The sequence below is a fragment of the Mercenaria mercenaria genome, chromosome 13 (genome assembly GCF_021730395.1).
Source record: "Mercenaria mercenaria strain notata chromosome 13, MADL_Memer_1, whole genome shotgun sequence".
Lineage (NCBI taxonomy): Eukaryota > Metazoa > Mollusca > Bivalvia > Venerida > Veneridae > Mercenaria > Mercenaria mercenaria.
In genome coordinates, this window is record NC_069373.1 from 74,413,199 (window position 1) to 74,436,975 (window position 23,777).

Genomic DNA, 23,777 nt, shown 5'->3' on the forward strand with positions numbered 1-23,777 from the left:
ATACAAAATTGTATCGATATATCTGTTGACCAAGAAAAATATGCAGCTCGTAGAGAATGTGCAACGTAGAGCAACAAAAGTTGTACCAGAATTACGTAATTTACTGTCTAGAGACAGATAAGTACGTCTTAACTTGCCAACGCTTCATTACAGAAGATGTAGATATGATCTCATTGAAATTCTTAAGATTATAAACGGTTTTTAAGACATCAGCTACATGATAAGTTTTTCCAGTTCAATGATAACACAACACGGGGGCGTATCTTCAAAATTGAAAAGTCTAGATGTAATAAATCCATGAAACTGAACTCGTTTCCTGCTAGAAGTATAGACTCATGGAACAACTTAAAGGAAGAGACAGTATGCAGCGAAACAGTTGTAAGTTTTAAATCAAAACTGGACAAGGAATGGGAATATAAAAGAATTAGAACTGACATGATATATGAACCGGGCATAGTTAATGATATCACTAGTATAGGAGGGAGTATACAAGTCGTCGACTTAAGAAGACTCGGAAGAATCAAGGTAATCAAGGTAATACCAGATAAAATCCATCAAGTAACAAGTTATGTGGTGGGGTGGAAAATATGATTGTGAATTTTGCTAAAAATGCATACCATAAGACATATTTTCACTAAGCTTCAATGGACCTCTAAGAATGTAAATCACAAAGACGACAAGCATGAACCAAACTGCCCATAAATAAGTCCAGGACCATTGAATCCATCCCTTGATTTGGCCACAAAATCTTGACAGGAAACCGGCCATTACGGTTATCCGTAAAAATTTGGCTTCGTGACATTTACTTTGTAGGTTGTTTCAAACTATTTTTTTACATAGTGTCTCTTATAGGTCTCAAGTAAACTTATTACTATCCCTCTATATTCTAAAATCTACGAATAGATTAGGCCTGAAAAAGATTGTTTGTTTCTGGTAACATGCTCAAAAAAATTAGGGTAGGTTGGGCGGTATTTTTTTTATTAAGTGGGACTTTTCGTAAATTATTTTTTTGTCAAAAAATTAATACAAATAAGTTCGTTATGCCTTCAGAGCATCATTAAGTTGATTTCTAACATCACTGACCATGTTTAAAGCATAAAAAGTGCAGTTTTGCAACTTTTCGTTAAAAAGTTGAAGAAAAAAAGTTCTCCTAGGCCATAAAAACATTTAGGGACGGGTAGGTCTATCAGGTCGGGATACCGGAAACAACTGACACATTTTTATGTTTTATTGAGGTTACATACTTTCTCTATTAGATTTTGAATACCTTTACTACTAGTCCATATATTCTATTTGATCTTAATAGTGATGAAATTCTGATAAAAAGGAATTAAAGTGACTCAGGAAGAGAAAAAAAATAAACTGATGATTTAAAACATTATTTAATGTGTTTCACCAACATATATATTTACAAACCAAACAAAACTGAATAATTGTATTAATCCATATTTCTAAAAATGCAGTAAGGCACAAAATGAAACACCCCTATTGCAGGTTCTAGGTGAAATCCCAACACACGCAATGGCAAAAGAAGGTGTGGAATGTACTTTGTATTTGTATCTTGAAAGCAAATCTTAAGGCCCGAAAGGACATGTACTCAATGTCTTTACAGAAGACAAAACATCAAGAGAAATACTTTTTAGGACCCGACAAAACAGGCAAGAACAGCTCTGATTTTAGAACTGCCTATTATATCTGTAGTACCGTTATCCCACCCCTACCAGGAATCAAAACTACGTAGTTATACATTCATGTGCCTATTGATATTAAAATTTCTATTTCATTTGAACAATACGTTCAAAACCATGTACGTATGGCCAGTCGCAGCCTTAGTTAACTGGCTACTGTATCCATACCTCTTTTGTTTTTAACTTTTGCTTTGTAAACTTTGTTATTCCTTTTACTCTACACCTGACATTATCTGTTTTACTTTCAACAACTGTCACAAGACTTGCGCCTCCGCAGTATAATCTTTTTTTTTTTTGAGCGTTGGAACAATATTCAGTAGCTTTATTAGGTAAGGAGATTTCTGATATCTTTGCCACGAGCCTACGAGTATTGTCAACTATGACTAACAGCAAAATTATAGCATGACTATAGAAACGCCCATGAAACATATTTTAATTTTTTTTTCCATTTTCAAGAGACTTTTGACCAATTTAACATTACTCCGTAATATTCAAAATGTTGTGAACATAACATAGTGTTACAAAATCACAGAATACACACAGCAAATGTGAACACTACTCTGTGAACAGTGTTCAGTGAGTATCTACCACTGCTGTGAACGCTACTCGGTGAACAGTGTTCAGTGAGTATCTATCACTGCTGTAAACGCTACTCGATGAACAGTGTTCAGTGAGTATCTATCACTATTGTGAATGCTACTCGGTGACCAGTGTTCAGTGAGTATCTATCACTGCTTTAAACGCTACTCGATGAACAGTGTTCAGTGAGTATCTACCACTGCTGTGAACGCTACTCGGTGAACAGAATTCAGTGAGTATCTATCACTATTGTGAATGCTACTCTGTGAACAGTGTTCAGTGAGTATCTATCACTATTGTGAACACTACTCTGTGAACAGTGTTCAGTGAGTATCTATCACTACTGTGAACCCTACTCTGTGAACAGTGTTCAGTGAGTATCTATCACTGCTGTGAACGCTACTCGGTGAACAGTGTTCAGTGAGTATCTATCACTGCTGTGAACGCTACTCTGTGAATCTATCACAGCCGTGAACACTACTCGATGAACAATGTTCAGTGAATATCTATCACTGCTGTGAACACTACTCTATGAACAGAATTCAGTGAGTATCTATCACTATTGTGAATGCTACTCTGTGAACAGTGTTCAGTGAGTATCTATCACTGCTGTGAACGCTAATCTGTGAGCATGTGTTCAGTGAGTATCTATCACTGCTGTGAACGCTACTCGGTGAACAGTATTCAGTGAGTATCTATCACTGCTGTGAACGCGACTCGGTGAACAGTGTTCAGTGAGTATCTATCACTGTTGTGAACGCTACTCGGTGAATCTATCACTGCCGTGCACACCACTCGATGAACAATGTTCAGTGAGTATCTATCACTGCTGTGAACACTACTCTGTGAACAGTGTTCAGTGAGTATCTATCATTACTGTGAACACTACTCTGTGAACAGTGTTCAATGAGTAACTATCACTGCTGTGTGAACATTACTCGGTGAACAGTGTTCAGTGAATATCTATCACTACTGTGAACACTACTCTGTGAACAATGTTCAATGAGTATCTATCACTACTGTGAACACTACTCTGTGAACAGTGTTCAATGAGTAACTATCACTGCTGTGAACACTACTCGCTGAACAGTGTTCAATGAGTATCTATCACTGCTGTAAACACTACTCTGTGAACAATGTTGAATGTTTTTTAACACTATTGTGAACGCTACTCTATGAGTAATGTTCAATGAATATCTATCACTGCTGTGAACACTTTTAGGTGAACGTTCAGTGAACATGACTCACAGTGCCGTAAACTGTACTCAGTTTGCAAAGTTCAGTGAGTGGTACCGTTATGCAGTGGAAATTTGAGCGTTGCCAACAGAACCTCTCTCGTCGTGCACACAAAGTTACCTTTTTATTACAGATACGAGACTGAATATTTAATAAGTTGAAACAGTCAGCCGCGAATAGCATTTTTACCAGACTTTCGAATCTCAGGACATGCCGCTAGTTAGGGTTTCTTCTGTCTTTACTTTAAGGTTTGATGTCTGTTTTGACTGATATAAGTCGGGATTAGGAGCCAGAGTTTGACGTTAGGGTTAGTCACTAATTTATTGTTTTTGTTGGTTGATTTTGTGCGGAAACAAATGGATCATACAGGTTAAATCTCTCCTATCCTTTCTGTGTCTGCATGCTTATGTGTCAGTGCAACCACACTCGTGGTCTATAATGGTAAGCTCGCTCGTGAAGCGCATATGAGTTGCGGGTTCACTTATGTAAGGAGGTTGTCAGTTACTTGTGAAGAACAGGTGAGCTCTGGGTCAGAATCTAAGAGCTATGCTAACTAGCCGCTAAAGATTTTCTTAACGTGTCTCCCGATATATACTACAAAGATAAATAAAATTCTGAATGCTTTATTTCCCTTAGGTGCGAAAATTTGATCAACTCTGTCAGTTGTGTATCTAAATCCTTTCTCTCTTGAATAAATAGCCACATATATTATCGTCTGCAATTTGTTTAAATTTATCTACAGTTTACTTTTCAAGTGTCGCTCTAATCTTCATAATGCTTGTAAAAATCCATCGATCCTTTCATTTGTTAAAACCTGTTCAAACACTAATTTCCTTCTAAGATAAACATAGCATGCATGTTAATCAAAAGTAGTAGTGCTTTTGATCGAGGGCTCTCCACGGTTTCCATGTTTCACAGCCTCCCTCGATGAATCCCCCGACCCTTAGGTTGTAAGGTGACATTGTTTGACAAATTACTGTCTCTAAACTCGGTTTAATCCTGTATCCCTAAGCATGGCACGCATTCCGTCTTGGTTGTTTATATGAAGAGGTTCGGCTCTAACTTGGATTACAGGTGCTTTACAGTGTTTCTGTTGAAATTATTATTCTGAAATCCATGAATTTGTCACTTTTTTATAAGTTGTGAAAAGGAAAACTGTATATTTGAATCCTTCAGAAACGGAATCTGTCCGCAGATCTTCACTTATTCGTTAATAATACCGCCTCACTAGCCTTGATTTGGACAGCGCCCGCTGGAGGTCCCGCATTCGCTCCCTAACCGAGTCACACCAAAGACGCAAAAAATAGAACCAATAGTTCCTTTGCTAGACTCTCCGTTTGAAAGTGAAACAGATTTTTTTTCTTGTCATATACCATAGCGGCGATGGGAACATCAGGAATGGGAAACCGAGAATGCTATTTCACAATGAACCTAAATGCATATTTAGTGTATAATAAACAGTTGGAGAACTTTTCTACAGACGGATGTAATCAAAGTATCAGATCTCAAAAGGAGATATATAAAGTCAGTTTCAGTAATACAACGGTCATAGGATGCGTTTCATTTCAGATAACTTCTTATCCTTCTTTCAAGTTTATAATTACATATGTACGGCAACAGACGCAAAACATAACATTATACAAGATTAAGTAAGACTTGATCTAAACTTTTCACCCTTATTGTGTACATGAACGTACTTTATAATCGCCTTTACCCGACTTATATAGTAAGGTAGTGGGTTATGATTATTTGTACAATATATATGATTTTTAACAACTTTGGCGATTGTTTACAGTTTTTGAAATTGCGTCAAATGGTTTTTTGATTACCATAATGAAGAACGGAGCAGAATAGATTTTATAATAATTGCTTTAGTTATTTTGTATAAGCATTGCTTTAGAATATTTCTAAACATAAATATTAATGATTGTTTTAAAAGAAAATTGGCTGGCAAACGTTATATAAGACTGTGGGAGAAAACGCCAAAGCTCACAGGAGCTCGTGGTACAAAACTGGAGGCTTTAGCCAGTTTGTACAAAAATGTATCTCGAAATACTGTGTTATGTTCTGTGTTAATTTATATTATATCACAAAAAAGCGTTATATTTCGCCAAAAATTTGCTAAAATACGTTTAAAGACTAAGACTAAGGTATCTTTAAGACATTGGCGAGAGCTTGAATAGAAATTGAATTGATATATGGTTGTGTCATAGACACACTCTCCAAAATCCAGTTTAAATGTTTGGCATTAATGTCTTTCACTAAGTAAAGCCGATTTGTTTCAGGGAATATGATTCAAAGATTCTGCAAATGTCATTCATAGTTTCAGAAATTTTAACAGGCAGTTTTAGCACTCCCCCCCCCCCCCCCCCCCCCCAACCACCACACACACACACACACACACACACACATACACACGCACACACACACACATTCACTCCCGCCATTAACAAATGATGTTGTAATTTAGGTAAGCAACTCATAATTTCTCAAAAACCGTTGTTCAAGTTATTGTAGATTTTTATTACATGGTATTGTTTATTTGAAAACTATCCGAGTTTACAAACCACAAGTCCCTGTGAACTCGGCCAAAAAGTCTGAAAGTTTCTTCTCTGTGGGTTAACCTTCTCTGGCTATTAATTATTTAGCAAATCGATTGAAAAGTCGGTTCGATTTTTAGATTTCGGCTATACCAGCTTAGTTGGATGTATTGATATAGCCGGTCATGTAAAAGTGAATTGTTTATAACAGAAAACTACTTTAAAGGCGTGTTTAAATTATTTTTTGATTGACAATAATTTAAAAATAATAAAACAATGGATGCATGCACGCTCCCAAGACCACGCACAACAGAGTGAGTATACATTTCAAATTGTTAACAAGCTCCTGTTTACTTTGAAAATAGTATTAAAAAAATATTTATTTTACACCGATTTTAGAAAGACTTTTGATGTATTATTGTGCCTGTAATCGTGATTCGAATCCAAAAACGCCCTATTCCCAAGCTTCCATAATTGCCCCTGGAGGATAACTGATATTTAGTTTATATTCAATAATTTATACTTTATATTTTATCAGTTATAGACTTTAAACATATATGCAATAAGCGATAATGATTATGCAAGTTCGGAAAAAGTTCTCTTACATTGTCTGTGTGGGTGTGCGTGCGTCCGTGCGTGCGTGCGAGGGATAGAAACAAGCATACCATGCATATTTAAAACGTCCATCTGCGAATATAGCAGCCGAAAACTGCCATCCCCTATATATAGAGCCCGCCTGACTAAAACTTTGGACATTCATTTTACGTAACATTGGTTTTAGGTCAAAAAAGAAATACTTCTCTTTTGAAACACGACTTTGGCTTTAAAATTTATTGGTGTCTTAAATCATTTTTTAATGGTTGGGTCAGATTAATCATTTCACAATTTACAGGTGTGCATTACATTTAAAAAAGAGAAAAACAGATAAGAAGAATTTTCAGTTGTAATTACAATTAATATAAATTATATATATATGCAGCTGTCTGTATGAATAATGTGTGAACCCATTATGTATTTCTTTAATTCTTTGAGGAAAGAAAGGCAAGGTTTAATTTTGGATATTTACATTTAAAATCTTTTTAAAAAGGGGATAATAAATGCGTTGAATATGTGTTAACAGATTTGGCGGCCTTTTGTTAAACTGAAATTGAAAATAAACCCCAGGTAATCCTAACCTAATACCAGTTCTGCTATTGTTGATCAATATAAGATCTTATGTCAATACAATTTATCAGTTTAAACAAACGTTTCAAATCCACATTTGTCAAGCTTACAAAAAGAAAAAAAAGAGAGAGAAAGCTCATAAACATGCTAACGACATATTTGTAAATATAAAAAGGTACTAAACATAACTTAGGTTTTTCCCAGCTTTTGCGGCTCTCATATAAGACTTCTGCGAAACCGTCATATTCTCTTTTATAAGAAGGGTGGATGCTTATAGTAACAAAAATATATAAAAAAGATCATTATAAGAGTGCCTTGATGATGATCTGCAGTGTTGTATTCAGCTTGAGTGGATTTTGCAAAGCCTTGATCCCACAAGGCGCTTGCGCCGACAGAGATCCGTCCTGGCAAAATGCACGAAAGCCGAATGCATCATAAAGACGATATTTTGATGACCCTTTTATCATATACATATGCTTATTTCTAGTGTTATAACATCCAAAATTTATTATAATTTTAGATAAATAAGACTGAAAACTCGTTTGAAACTGTGAACTTTTTGGCGCATGGAATGTCGAAACCCCATTACGTCATACTGAGCTGATTGAACATTTTTCCGTATAATAATAATAATAATAATAATAATAATAATAATATTAACATCTTTATTTATAGAAGGTAGCACATGAAGATATAGATCAGTACAAAGTACAAATGATGGGAGTTGAATACAGGAATTTTGTATTCGTTAGTAAATTACATTCTATACTTGGGACAGAAAATTCGTAGGTATGTAATAAATATAAGTGTGTGAAGTTGGCGAGAAGTTTGACATTCGAAATTGGACATTGAAATAGAGAACGACATTGGACATTTAAAGCGTGAAGTTGGCGAGAAGTTAAACATGCGACATCGGACATTCAAACCCAAAACGTTCTCCATTTGAATGTCCAAATTCGTTCTGAATTTGAATGTCCATTGTCGTGCTGGATTCAAATGTCCAATGTCGTTCTGGATTCAAATGTTCAAATGTCCAATGTCGTTCTGGATTCAAATGTCCAATGTCGCTCTGGTTTCGAATGTCCAATGTTGTTCTGGGTGTCGTGCAGGATTCGAACGTCAAATGTCGTTCTGGAATCAAATGTCCAATGTCGTTCTGGATTCGAATGTCCAATGTCGTTCTCCATTTGAATGTCCAATGTCGTTCTGGGCTTGAATGTCCAATGTCATGCTGGATTCGAACGTCCAATGTCGTACTGGAATCGAATGTGCAATGTCGTTCTGGATTCGAATTTCCAATGTCGTTCTGGAACCGAATGTCCAATGTCGTTCTTGGTTCGAATGTTCAATGTCCATCTTGTTTCGAATGTCCAATGTCGTTCCTGTTTTGAATGTCCAATGTCGGTTTTGTTTCGAATGTCCAATGTCGAATGTTTAATTTCTCGCCAGTTTCACGCTTTAAATGTCCAATGTCGTTTCTCTAATCCAATGTCCAAATTCGAATGCCGAACTTCTCGCCAACTTCACACACTTAATAAATATACATAGATATGTATGTCGAATACAACCTTTATATAATCTAAAACTTGTTGTAATAAAAATACTTCTTTTTGGATTTTTATGCCCCCGAAGGGGGCATATAGTTTTTGAACCGTCTGTCGGTCTGTCAGTCTGTCGGTCCGTCCGCAATTTTCGTGTCCGGTCCATATCTTTGTCATCGATGGATGGATTTTCAAATAACTTGGCATGAATGTGTACCACAGTAAGACGACGTGCAGTGCGCAAGACCCAGGTCCGTAGCTCAAAGGTCAAGGTCACACTTAGACGTTAAAGGATAGTGCATTGATGGACGTGTCCGGTCCATATCTTTGTCATCGATGGATGGATTTTCAAATAACTTGGCATGAATGTGTACCACAGTAAGACGACGTGCAGTGCGCAAGACCCAGGTCCGTAGCTCAAAGGTCAAGGTCACACTTAGACGTTAAAGGAAAGTGCATTGATGGGCGTGTCCGGTCCATATCTTTGTCATCGATGGATGGATTTTCAAATAACTTGGCATGAATGTGTACCACAGTAAGACGACGTGTCACACGCAAGACCCAGGTCCGTAGCTCAAAGGTCAAGGTCACACTTAGACGTTAAAGATCATTTTTCATGATAGTGCATTGATGGGCATGTCCGGTCCATATCTTTGTCATTCATGCATGGATTTTAAAATAACTATGCATGAATGTGTGACACAGTAAGACGATGTGTCACGCGCAAGACCCAGCTCCGTAGGTCAAAGGTCCTAAACTCTTAATATCGGCCATAACTATTCATTCAAAGTGCTATCGGGGGCATGTGTCATCCTACGGAGACAGCTCTTGTTTCATTTATATCAAAACAAGAAGAAAAAACTTTCAATATTGTGCACATATTAGGTATACATGATACGAAAAGAAATTGCAAAACGTATTCGTGTAGAATAAATGTACGAATAAGCCTGACTCTGTGAATTTGGAAGTTTAACTCTTTACCTTTTGTATCCGAAAAGTCTAATTCTTGTGTATTAAGCAACTTGTATTCTACAGTTCAGGGATCTGGCCTCATCTTTAAAACGAATCGTAAAATCAGCTTTTGGTCACTTTTTGCATTAAGATTACGGAATAGCCGCACGATTCTTTTTTTTTATATAAAATTATATTATGTCGTCTTAAATTTCATTAATGACATGTCACAAAAATACTCTAATTTCATCTAAAAGAAATGTTTGAAACATAATCTCACTGCGGTATTTCTATATTGCAATGTTACCTGTTGCGTCTACTCTAAAACAATGCCAGTATAAATATTGTTTTGTTATCGGGTATAAATCTCATGTCGTCAGTCGATTAATTTCGGGTTTTGTAATTGGACCTACAGTGATTTTCAGAATGTCCGTTCTCTTCCGACATGAAATTGGATCAAATGACTTTACCCGGAGTAAGTGCCAAATTGTTTAAGGACATGACGCACTTTCAGGAAGGGGAATAAATGCTACAGTCGTATATATTTTTGTTGTGATTACTATTGGATCTGCAATTTCAACAAAGACTAAAAATTACTCCATTTTACACACATATAACACGGCTACAGGGTCCAAAAAGCAATTGTCTGGCTAATTATGAAATAAAGGAGTCGCTTATCTTATCAAAATTCTTAAATGTAAATGGGTACACATATTTTAACTAATTCAAGTACGTTTTTTCCATGTCAATTTACTCTATATGCAGGACTAAATAGATTTTGATGTTTTGCCAAATAAGCTATTTTATTCTATTAGATACCCTGCGTGTAGCGTAAAAAACGATTGATTAATAGTTGAAATGTAAGACAAACCAATGAACTATTGTCTTAATATTAAATTTGATATCAATAAACTAACTGTAGCATTCATATATCTAATTGGCAATTACAATTAAAGGTGTTAAAATGTTACAAAAGGTTTAGAAGTATTTGATCCCTTTGTATGCAGTACAAAATGGCGGACTGATTTTTGTAGTTTTGCTATGATACGGGGGATGTGAATATAAATTTTATTATAAAGTGCAATAAAATAACTATACCGTTTTATAATATTTTGATTAGTGTATTTTAATGACAATACATTCAAGATGACGCTAGCCTATGAAGACATGAAGCGGTGAGTGATGTTTTATATATTGGCTTCATTGTACGCTTCCTTAGTAACCGAAGAATTAAACAGGAAAATGGCAAAATACGTTTACATTTACTAATATATTAATGGTTGAAAAAAAAGTGATTTTTGTCAGGCTTTTGTACCTTTCTTTTCTAACCTAAGATAACGTCATTAGATTTATCAACAGGCTTAAATGTACATTTTCAATGTAATGAAGTTTTTAGTTTCTTGGTGTTTTGGATTAACGAAAGAAATGCATGACGGTCGTGTAAAAGAACAGGCTTGCCGCAAATCTCTGCGATCTCTCCGTTTAATTGGTAAACCGTGGGTTCAGTACGCCATGTAACTGAAACATATAACGTTATAGTAACGTAGTTGCTAGGCCGTCAAATTTTGACGTTAGGATATGTTCGTCATAATTATAACGTCGTGTCTTGACGTAATTATAGTCATGGTATTTGCGTTTGATTACAAAATTAGGTACAGGAGCAAGCAGTTTATGCATAAATTTATTTAAAGTTTTGATTATTAGGAGATTTTGTCATATTCGAACTTAATGCACAAGCCAGAGTTCGTACGTGACGTCCAAGGGTAAGAATGTCATTTTTCATTGTGGTCTTACGTTAACCATTGAGATATTTTGTAAACTTAAAGGAAAATTGTCTGCTTGTTTCATAAAGCTTCTCACTATGGAATGAAACGATTGTATCAAACTCAGTTCCCGATTTTTATATATACGTCACACTTACTGCTAGAACTAAATTTTTTGTTACACTTACATGCAACCTTGTTTACCTGATTTTTAATATTTATCAATTATTTATTAACATGACTGTTCGTCATTTAGTGTGTTGTGCTATTTTGTTTTTATTAATTTTATACAGGAACTGGTGCATAACTTTATCTGGAGGAAAAAGTGAGAAAGTAATACAGTGCGTTAGGAATAAAGAGAGAAAGAAGAGTGAGAATGATAATGAAAAGTACAAATTTAACCGCATTATCTGATAAAATAATAACTTCCTGTTCCTCCATGCTATGACGTCTCTTCGTTGCCTTTGCCTTAGTTTTTATAGCTTAAGTGCAAAAGATATAGTAATTAAAGAAGAACTTACAATTCAAAACAGGCATTTGAGATTCTCTTTACCCTCCGAAACCTAACACTGAAAATGATTCAGAAATTCTTTTGTCTATTGCGGCACCACTGTTTGGAATGCTCTACCAAATTACGTTAAAATGCATCTGCGGTTAGTCCGATTAAGGTTATTATATGTACAGTGGAACAAGTCATAAATCTAATTTAATACTATGGTGTTTGTATGTTTTCTAAAACTACATGTTTGTTGAGCATTATTTTTTTTGTTCAGCAGTCATGGATGTATGTAAATAAATTTACATGTAAACATTCTTGTTATATGAGAGCCTCATGAGAGATTGGCTTTGTCAATGGTCGGTTAAAAAGCTCATTAGAGCTTATGTTTCATATGTTTGTGTCTTGCCGACTTGAAATAAAACTTATTGTATTGTATTGTCAAATGAGTTTTTCCTCCTTGAATAAAGGCTTTATCATCATCATCATTATTATTATTATTATTATTATTATTATTATTACAATATCTAATAAGGAGACGCAATTACTAATTCTTAGTACATGAAACTGTACCACCTGGCAAAGTACACAATGCATGGCTTCATACCATTGCTTTATCTTTCGAGTTTTCATAATTCAAATGTGAGACTGAAACACATAATTTGTTGTCTTTTATGTATGACATCTCAATAACATGGTCCAATTTTGTTTTAAACTAATTTATAAACTACTTGTAAGTAATCGTTTCAAAGTAATGTAAGAAGTTTTACCACTATGTAGAATAGTGACTATAACGGCTGTCTGGTTCCATAACTTTAAGATATTGCGGAGCCCTTTGATAGAATCCAACTCTGAATGGATCCGAGACGATCAAGTGGTAACACGCTTGACTGTCAGCCCTGAGATGCTCTTGTGTGTCTCACCTAACTAAGAGGCCAGTACTGGTTCCTCTCAGGAAAGACGGATCGCGCTTATCGGTGCTATACACCGGGCACGATAAAGAACCAGACTGTCTTTTTGCAAAGTTAGCCGGACATGTCTGTATTTAGAGGATCTCTCTCTCTCTCTCTCTCCCCCCCCCCCTCCTCTCTCTCTCTCTCTCTCTCTCTCTCTCTCTCTCTCTCTGTCCCTCTGGCGCCCAATTCATCCTCTACTAGTACAGACACAGAGATTGCCGAAATAGCATAATACATGGGAATTGAAAATTACCGACTGTCAGATGCGGTTTCATTACCTTAATATGCTCGATTACTGTAATTTCCTTTTCCAGAAATGTTGAAGAAATTGGAAATTTATTATTTTCAGGATGACTTTCTGGTCAAGATATGATCCGGTGATACAGCCGCGCGGAAATACAGATCACTGGACAAAAATGAAACAAAGGGTGGGTATACATTTTCATATAGTGTACTCTTAGCAAATCTTCAAGCGGGACACTTCGTTTGTTTTCTTAATTTCATATATATTTAGCAAAATTTATTGTCAGCAAAATACAAATTTGTAATAAAACAATCTTAACTAGAGGATGCTTTTGTAGAAAAGCGCATGTCTCCCCCAAAGCATAGTAGTACTAGGCAAGAAGTCAATAGGGGAAAGGAGCAAAAGTGAAAGAGACACTGATGGTTGGCCTAATGATGGATCATCTTCTCTGCATGTCCAACGATCCAATGAAGTTTCAACCTGCTGGGTCAAGTGGTTTGAAGGTTCTATGTCAAATGGTTCTCCAATTATTGATCTGACACTTTTTCCGTGTTCTGGCCCCTGTGACCTTGACCTTAGATCAAGTGACCCCAAAATCAATAGAGGCCATCTACTCTGCATGTCCAATCATCCTACGAAGTTTCAACATTCTGGATCAAGTGGTTCTCAAGTTGTTGATCAGAAATGGTTTTCCATGTTCAGCCGCCTTTGACCTTGACCTTTAATCAAGTGACCCAGAAAAACAATATGGGTCATCTACTTCGTAAGCCCTATCGTCTTATGACGTTTGAAGGGTTCTCAAGTTATAGGTCGGAAATGAAGTGTGACGGACGGACCAACGGACAGCGAAAAATATGTCTCCCCGGTGAGGGGAGATATAATGATTTCAATACTTCTACCATTTTGAAAAGTCGCAATTTTTTCATTCGCTTGAGCAACTCTGTCATATTTACAGTAAATTAGGGTTATCTTAAACACTTTGTTGGAAAGAGACACGCAAGATAATTATTCTAACACAAACATATGTTGTTAAGCCCAAATATTTTGAAAGGCCAAAGGACTATGTAACCAGTATCATGTAATTTGCAAATCCAAATACAAGATGAACGATCGGAATTGTTAAGTGTATGAAAATTTACGAGTACATGGTATAATATATGCAGAGTTAAGGGCTCATGGTATAGTATATGTAAAGGTAAGGGTACATGGTATATAATATATGCAAAGTTACGGATATACAATAAGAGTACATGGCATAATTTATCAAATGTTAACACACAAATTCACCTCGTTAAGTAAGTTCATACGTACCATAACATAACATATACGTAAACAGTGTTTAAAACATGAAACAAATTTAAAATACGACAGTGACTTTTACATGCCAAGGCAGATATCTCAAAACCGTGACCGTTCAAACCAGATGTCTTCAGTCCGAATCCCACTCATTGATGAGACCCCACATGTATTTCTCGAGTGTTTGTAATGTGTATTTCTGTTGTTATAGGCTATACAGTTCCGCTCATTAGACAATCCTGCCAGTATTGGTGCACCAATGACATTAGGTATGTATGTACTTCAAACCCAGGTATGTATGACCACAGCGACCACTGACAGGAAGTAAAACGGCAATACGTGCGGTCACTGTGTTGCACAGTGTTTCCATGAGCCAGCCATGGAACTGATACATTCAAATTCCGGTTGTACAGTGTGTGTGAAAGGAGAGCTGTACATTTTAAAAATAAAACAAGTGTCTGAGAAAGTAATGTTTGCTGATAACGAAATTATAATGTTTTGTTGTGTTGTGCCTAAAAGATTTAGAATACAATGTAGTTCATCTGCGTCTACTTCGTTGGTGGCTCTAACGAAATACTCTACCCAGACAAGCTACTACACAATGTTTTTTTTTCGCCTTTATTTAATGAAGTCACAAACATGAACACGTCTAGCGGCATCACATTCAATTCAGTACAGTGTATGCGGATTTCAAAGCTGACACATACCGCCGCGTGCAGTGTCAGCAGTATCAATCTGTAACATTTTAAAACATGTAATCGGACAGAGCTTTTTGAAACTTATAGATATGAAAATCGGAAATAAATCCTAAAGATGTTCCAAAGCTACGGCGGCCATTTTGTTTACGATGGCATCATCATTCTTCCCTTACACAACAATGTTTGGTAAATCGAAAAATAACAGCTTAAAATTTAAATAATTTTAGTATGTAGGAAGAGAATTCGTTTACTAATTAGAATGTGAAGGTGTGTTCCTTAAAATCCTACATATAAACTGTATTTAAAAAAACTGACATTTATACCATGTTTCAGGATGAAAAATGATGTTATAGTGCTAAAAAATGTTTTTTTTTTTCAATTACATGTATGTACCCATAATTCAAATGATTGCATCTTTTTCATTTGTAGTCCGGTTTTCATAACTCTTTCGCACTATTTTTAAAACATCCATCTAAACAGTATTTTTGTACCCCCCCCGACAACAAAGTTGTAAGGGGGGTGGGTATACTGGTTTCAGGTTGTCTGTCAGTCTGTCCGTCCGTAGACACAGTTTTGTGCACACCATCTCTCCTCATCCCCTTGACACAATTTAATGAAACTTCACACAAGTAATCAGTAACAACAGTAGTTGTGCATGGGTCATGTTAGGTTCTTTCAGAAATTTTTTTTGCAGAGTTACAGGACTTTGTTTTTTGTTACTATACTATATACATAGACACAATCTTGTGCGCACCATCTCTCCTCATCCCCTTGACACAGTTTAATGAAACTTCACACAAGTGATCACTAACAACAGTAGTTGTGCATGGGACATGTTAGATTCTTTCAGAAAAAAAAATTGCAGCGTTACGGGACTTTGTTTTTTGTTACTATACTATATACATAGACACAATTTTGTGCGCACCATCTCTCCTCATCCCCTTGACACAGTTTAATGAAACTTCACACAAGTGATCACTAACAACTGTAGTTGTGCATGGGGCATGTTAGGTTCTTTCAGGAAAAAAAAATTGCAGAGTTACGAGACTTTGTTTTTTGTTACTATACTATATACATAAACACAATCTTGTGCGCACCATCTCTCCTCATCCCCTTGACACAATTTAATGAAACTTCACACAAGTGATCACTAACAACAGTAGATGTGCATGGGACATGTTAGGTTCTTTCAGAATTTTTTTGCAGAGTTACGGGACTTTGTTTTTTGTTACTGTACTATATACATAGACACAATCTTGTGCGCACCATCTCTCCTCATCCCCTTGACACAGTTTAATGAAACTTCACACAAGTGATCACTAACAACAGTAGTTGTGCATGGGGCATGTTAGGTTCTTTCAGAAAAAATAATTGCAGAGTTACAGGACTGTTTTTTTAGTTACTATACTATATACAGTGCGCACCATCTCTCCCCATCCCCTTAACATAATTTAATGAAACTTCACACGAGTGATTAGTAACAACAGTAGTTGTGCATGGGACATGTTAGGTTCTTTCAGAATTTTTTTTGCAGAGTTACGGGACTTTGTTTTTTGTTACTATACTATATACATAGACACAATCTTGTGCGCACTATCTCTCCTCATCCCCTTGACACAATTTAATGAAACTTCACACAAGTGTTCAGTAACAACAGTAGTTGTGCATGGGGCATATTAGGTTCTTTCAACGACAAAAATTGCAGAGTTACGGGACTTTGTTTCTTGTTAACATACTATGTACATACAGTCTGCATATGCAATCTTGTGTGCGCCTAATCTTCCGAACTCTTGCACGCAATTTAATGAAACTTCATACAAGTGATCAGTACCAACCCTAGTTGTGCATGGTGCATGTTATGTTCTTTTAGATAAATATTCAGCATAGTTATGGGACTTTTTTTGTTGTTACTATATTGTATACATACAGTCTATATACATACAGTCCACATAATTATGCAATCTTGTGTGTGTCAAATTGCAATGTACTCTGTCAGTGCATGTGGGGGGGGGGGGGGGGGGGTACATTCATCACCTTTAGTGATAGCTCTAGTTATAGATAGATTTGCCCGAGTTGGTGTGCTCAGAAAGAAGGCATTTTTGGTGAAGGTCTTGTTAGAATTGAAAAAATCATAATTATAATTTTATCTATGAATAATAGTTCTATTACAGCTTTTTTATCAAGATGTATATTCAGTATATCACTCGAGCTGCTCATTCGTGACATGTTTTTTGTGGGTTTTTTTTTTTTGTAAGAAAAATTAACGGGATTAAAAATTAATAAGATTTTAAAGGGGACGTTGCAAGTACACGATATAGCAACATTTTATCTCAAAAGGACGATACTCTTTAAAGGAAATATTACACTGTTTCTAAAATTACAATGATAAACCTAAATAGTCTGCATTCCAGTGGGCACAGCGCTCAATTGGTTACGGCTTCTTACGAATGCCGTGACGTCATACAAGATATGTACACTTACCGGACGTTGCCTTGCATGCGTTGTGAAGCGACGTTATCCAATAACCGCCGTTAATTGACGATTTTTTTCATAGGTTGTCAAATATGCAGCATTGACTCAGTTTTCATAATATGAACGGAGCAAAGAGTAATTTTGTTTGCAGCAAGGAGCCCTACTCATGTTCTATAATGAACTTTCAGTCTTTTTCATTGCTTTATGTGCAATTTTACTTAATCTTAACGGTTGTGGTGTATTTACAAAAACAAAAAAATAAAGCCACTGTGAAGATCTTAATGCCATCTCGACTGGATCACGTATTAATCATTAACGACAACCTGTAGGTTGAGAAGATCCATAGAAACAAATCAATTAGATATGGGTAAAAATAACTGACATGATAATGTCTAAATTTGGTTTAGAAGTAGTAAATAAAACGCAGATGTTACCATGTCGGTTTATTGGTCACTCACATTTAAATAAACGGGTTCAAATCATTCAGCACCGTTGACAGATTATCTTAAATGATTAATACAGATAAGTGTTACTTCACAATCACACTTTAAAACAAGAGCACCGCCTTGCGGGTGCTGACGCTCATCTGATTTTTTTTGTATAATAGAAATATTGTCCTACCCATGATTTTCTAAGTCTAAAAAGTGCCATCACTCTTGCAAAAAGCAGGATAGAGTTATGTTTCTTGATGTACAGTGTCCAGTTATGATGGTGAAAAACTGTTGCAAGTTTTAAAGCAATAGCTTTGATAGTTTATGAGAAAAGTTGACTTAAACATAATATTCAACCAAGAAAATGATTTTTCTAAGTCCAAAAGGGGCAATAATTATTGCAAAAAGCAGGATGGAGTTATGTTGCTTGCTGTACAGGGTCAGCTTATGATGGTGAACAAGAGTTGCAAGTTTTAAAGCAATAGCTTTGATAGTTTAAGAGAAAAAGTTGACCTAAACATAAAACTTAACCAAGAAATCTGATATTTTCTAAGTCCAAAAGGGGCCATAAATCTTGCAAAAAGCAGGATGGAGTTATGTTTCTTGCTGTACAGGGTCAGCTTATGACGGTGAACAAGTGTTGCAAGTTTTAAAGGAATAGCTTTGATAGTTTAGGATAAAAGCTGACCTAAACATAAAACTTAACCAAGAAAACTGATTTTCTAAGTCCAAAAGGGGCAATAATTCTTGCAAAAAGCAAGATGGAGTTATGTTTCTTGATGTACAGGGTCTGCTTATGATGGTAAACAAGTATTCCAAGTTTCAAAGCAATAGCTTTGATAGTTTAGGAGAAAAGTTGACCTAAACATAAAACTTAACCAAGAAATCTGATATTTTCTAAGTACAAAAGGGGCCATAAATCTTGCAAAAAGCAAGATGGAGTTATGTTTCTTGCTATACAGGGTCAGCTTATGATGGTGAACAAGTATTCCAAGTTTCAAAGCAATAGCTTTGATAGTTTAGGAGAAAAGCTGACCTAAACATAAAACTTAACCAGGCAACGCCGACGCAGACGCCGACGCCGACGCCGACGCCGACAACCGCTCAAGTGATGACAATAACTCATCATTTTTTTTTCAAAAAATCAGATGAGCTAAAAAGATCAATCATTTATTTACTTTTTTTCGGTTAAATACAACCAAGAAGCTTACTTGCACGTGTTTGTTGTTTACTTTGCAATGTATCTTTATCTTCTCTTGGCTTTAGTTTCGTCTGTTTGTACGGCTTTCGTGTGAAGTGGTGTGGTGTTTGGTGGCTGGTTGTTTGTTTTAACGCAACATTGAAAAGATACAAACTCGGCTTCCGTATGCCGTTGCAGATCCAAACATCACACGGGCGCCGTACGCACGAAAGAGCCAATTATTGGACATGACTTTTGACGATTTTGTTGCAGACGGTTTACAGGGGGCCATCCCAGGCAGCTACATGTACACACGACCCCGAAACAGTGTCAGCAGGGAGTCCTGCAGAAGTGCATTCAACCAAAGAGCACGTGAAGGATTCCGATACTGGCTTATAGAAAGACCCAAGCCCACTAGTTGTGAGTATTTTAATTTTCTTAGAATTTCTTTCACGACACGTGTCGCGATGATCACTTGATTTATGCATGTCGCTAAAGCTAGCGTTCAGTTCACACTCACATAATGATAAATGTATTTATGCATGTCACCAAAGGTGTAGCCTTTCGTTAGCGTAATTGGTTTAATTCACGTTTAGCTAGGAACACGTATACTTTATATAACTCTCGACATGGCTTATCACTTCCCTACTTTATTGGTTCTTTTCCTGAATTTGATATCATTCAGATTAGTTTAAATAGTTCACTGCTTTTTACACTTAACCTCAATTGAAATATATACATTTGAATTTGAATATACACTTTCTAATCCTTATTTTGTGTAACACCTGCATACCTTTCAGTTTGGAAATATTCTTTCGCTGATGTTCGAATAATGCCTCGTGCACGGGTATTTGTACCGAAATAGGTACATTTCGTGTAATATGTTAGTGACGTATTAGTATAGATGCTTTACGCCAGTTATACGGATATGGTGTGCTTAATGGAGGCGTGGCTTTGATTTACCAGTGTTTTGATTGACAGAAGTTTTAGACTAATAATATTTGTAATCGTGTATAAAAGAGGTGTGGCTTGTATTCGTACGAAGTTGGTTAACAGTAACCGCTTTTATATTCATGTATAAAGGAGGCATGGCTTGTATAAAGGAGGCGTGGCTCAGATTTAAATTTAAAAGAGCTTCGTATTAATCATTTTCTTTTTCTATATTCACGTATAAAGCTAGAATTTATCATCTTTTAATCAAGAATTGCATTGTGTAATACAGAAGATATGGCATGGACGTACCTAATTCAATCTACAGGAACGGTGTTATTATACTGTTGTGAAATGAGATGCAGTTTTAATTTACTATAAGTTCATTAATACATTTCTTTTGATAGTTCTTTCTAGTCTCATTAAAAGGGATGCGGCTTAGATATAACATAACAGTATATACAGTCATTTTTGCTTTTTTTGCAATTGTTTACATTGGAACCTACTCAGTCAAACAGATTCTGCCACTGTTTTCATTGGTTGTGTTCTATGCTTGAAAGGGATCTTTATAAATATATATAAGTATTTCCTTCAATTTTTCAATTAAATAATAAATTATCATGGCATTTTTTAACTCTATCACTTTCTTGTCTTAGGTTTATTAACTGGTTGTAAAAAAGTAATGTTATTATACAATTGCGTTCTTTTTTGATAAAATTATGTAATATCCCATATATATATCGTGCTGTAGGAGTATAGAAAGTGACATTCCCTCCCATCTGCCAGTCTTCTTCATTATAAGTATATAAACAAATATGTAAAGAGAAAGCCCCTCTCCAAATGGGTTAGGCATGTTGCAAGCATCAGAAACCTTAGTCCCAACCACTGTGTAGTTTCCCATTTTACAATTTCAAAATAGCATTAGCAATTTTTACAAACAATATAATCATATCGCCCAGTAAGAAAAATAAGCTTGATCTCTGTAGATCTATTACTATTCATGTATTAGTTCTAAGAAGTTGAGTGTGGTATGCATTTTATCTGTCTGTTGTTTTGCAGCTGTACAGGCTGAAATATTGTGAATTTATACTAAAAAGCATAAAGGTTTACTGCCCTGGGCAGAAAGATCTGTAGCTTACTTGAGATATGAATGCTCGGCTGTGCATAGTGAACCAAAGTTCACGAAAATACATGAAGAAATTAAATATATATGAATGTTTACATTTTCATGACTTTATGAAGAAAACAAGGAGCTGCGTTCAATAAACGCTTGATGCCCCCAGTGGCATCCTTGTCGATACAAAGCAACCTAAGTCCAAAACGAGGTCAAGTTCAAAGTCAAGGTCAAACTGAGGTCAGGTGATGTCTGAAGATGAGGAATGGTCACAGGTTACATCTGCATTAGTATCAAGTCATTCTAGTTAGGGGTATTGATGCTAGACGAAACGGTCCCATTTGGTTAACCTTGTAGGTACGGACGAAAGAACAGACGAACGGACAGATAGGACAATCACTTTATGCCTCCCGCATCAGTAGATGCCGGGGGGCATAAAAATTCGCCAAAAATTTACACACTGATAAACAAAGGCTGAAAGTGAAATATCCTCAATATTTCTCATACAAAATAAATCATATTAGACACCTATGGTTTCTTTTTTCAAAGCTGTTTGCATTTTACATTTAAATCTCACTGTAAGAAGGGATTTGAATGTCCGCAACTATAGTATTAGATTGCAGATATTTTGATTCCATTTTGTTACCAGGCCCATTATCTTTAGAGCAGACTTTTTACACTGCATACCCTAACTTTCAAACAGTGATATTTATTTTTCTACTGTTGGGGAACCCAGCTATAGATTTCAAGGATTAAAAGCAGAGGGTAAAACACAAGAAATGAAAAATACTACACAGCAGTTGGGGTCAGCGTGTGGGGATACTTACAGTACGTCAAACCCCAGTTGTTCTTTATGTTGCTAATATCTCATATTTTTGTACTGTTTTATTTTTCATTTAAATCAAAGTTTCTAATATTTTTTGTAGCTAGTTTGGTTTGTAAATGTGTATTATTTATTTTCGTAGAAATTTAAGCAGTAAGTGTTTTGAAAGCATTAATTAAAACAATCATGTGTCTTGTTTTTTTTCTGTACTTTTTTTTTTAAAAAACATGACTATATTATTCTGTTTTACCTACAATATGTGTTTGCTTTAAAAGAGGAACTTTTATTTCATTTTTATATAGACAGAGACAAGATATTTATTTTCTGTTTAACAGTCATTCTGGAAAATACAGTGTTACATGTATAATACTGCCATCTTTGCTTGTGAACCATTTTAACTACTGTGGGTTCAAATGAAGAAATGTTCAGATTTCTTACAAATGTAGATTTTTAAACAGAAAGTAGGAAATATTTAATTGTAAATTCATAAAGAATTATACATTTTCCTTTAATGGTAATGTTTTCTTCAGTGAATAACATGTTCTTTTTCCAATGAATGGCTGTTAGACATATATTAGACGGGTTGCATGTTAAAATATTTACAAATATTACATCAACTGGATATGATCTAAGTTCTCTAATCATTTAAACCACAAAGCAGGGATATATGTTATGTTTTCTTTTGTGTTCTTAAGCAAAATTAGACCTGCATTTCAGCCTAAATATCACATTATTTATATTTCTTTGTAAATTTGATCTATTCTAGTCTACAAAATACAACGCTAAACCAAGTCAGTGATACAAATACATTTTTATCAGTATGTACAGTATTACTTTAACTGCTGTTTCTTTTTCTTTTCCAGTTGGTAAATACGGAATCGGATCCTACAAGACTGTTCTTGGTGTAGGAAATGCACCCAGGACATAAAAGACAGCCCTATTTAATCAGAAAATTTTACTTCAGTATTATACACAAGACTTTGCAGCAATTAAAAATTCTGTTGTTGAAATATTTAATGATATTGTTAAGCATTATATTATTTATGGTTGTTGAATTTATTTCTATGGAAGGTTGTGGGGTTTTCCAAGTCAATGGACTACATTATGATATATAAATGTCTGCATAAATAGTTTATAATAAAATGCATTTACCGACTTAAAGTGTTTCCTTGATTCATTTATTAGCTCACCTGAGAACACCTGAGCACAAAGTGCTCAGGGTGATCTGTTGTGATCGCTCCCAGTCCATCCACACTTTCCTTTTAACAACATCTCCTCTGAAACAACATGGTGGAAGTTGATGAAACTTGGCCTGGATGTTCCTTGGGTGGTCCCCTTCAAAAGTTGTTAAAAGAATTGAATTCCACGCAGAACTGTGGTTGCCATGGCAACCAAAAGGAAAAACATTAAAAATCTTCTTGTCCAAAACCACAAGGCACAGAGCCTTGATATTTGGCATGTGACATCATCAAATGGTCCTCTATCAAGATTGTTCAGATTATGCCTCTGAGATGAAAAGAGGCCGCGCCCAGGAGGTCTCAAGTTTTACATAGACTTATATTGGAAAAATACTTTAAAAATCTTCTTGTCTGAAACCACAAGACCTAGGCCTTTGATATTTGGTATGTATCATTCCCAGCACGCAAGCCTATATGGGGCCCATATGGGCTATATC

The 23,777-nt window shown here is 35.7% G+C and overlaps 2 protein-coding genes across 11 annotated transcripts in view; one reads left to right on the forward strand and one right to left on the reverse strand.

The window, feature by feature from the left end:
- The window catches only part of LOC128548030 (suppressor of tumorigenicity 7 protein homolog), an 85,811-nt gene extending 85,043 nt beyond the window's left edge, over window positions 1–768 (reverse strand). For 2 of the 3 annotated variants that reach the window (XM_053522298.1, XM_053522302.1), the window contains exon 1: window positions 618–768. In XM_053522298.1, the coding sequence (XP_053378273.1) occupies window positions 618–768 (151 nt within the window). The remainder of the gene's footprint in view (window positions 1–617) is intronic. The other variant, XM_053522300.1, reaches the window with a different exon arrangement.
- A 3,747-nt stretch (window positions 769–4,515) lies between these two features.
- Window positions 4,516–23,263, forward strand: LOC128548036 (uncharacterized). 8 transcript variants are annotated; one of them, XM_053522310.1, is made up of 7 exons: window positions 11,311–11,462; window positions 11,756–11,851; window positions 13,264–13,342; window positions 14,666–14,723; window positions 19,434–19,655; window positions 20,036–20,118; window positions 22,966–23,263. In XM_053522310.1, exons 1-6 carry the CDS (start codon window positions 11,428–11,430, stop codon window positions 20,098–20,100), a joined length of 555 nt encoding a protein of 184 aa, XP_053378285.1. In that variant the 5' UTR covers window positions 11,311–11,427; the 3' UTR covers window positions 20,101–20,118; window positions 22,966–23,263. The 8 variants fall into 8 exon arrangements, with proteins under 8 accessions (XP_053378289.1, XP_053378287.1, XP_053378290.1 ...); XM_053522308.1 differs by having other exon boundaries at window positions 11,315–11,462; window positions 20,036–20,100; XM_053522311.1 differs by having other exon boundaries at window positions 11,322–11,462; window positions 19,509–19,655; window positions 20,036–20,100.
- Window positions 23,264–23,777: the final 514 nt, after the last annotated feature.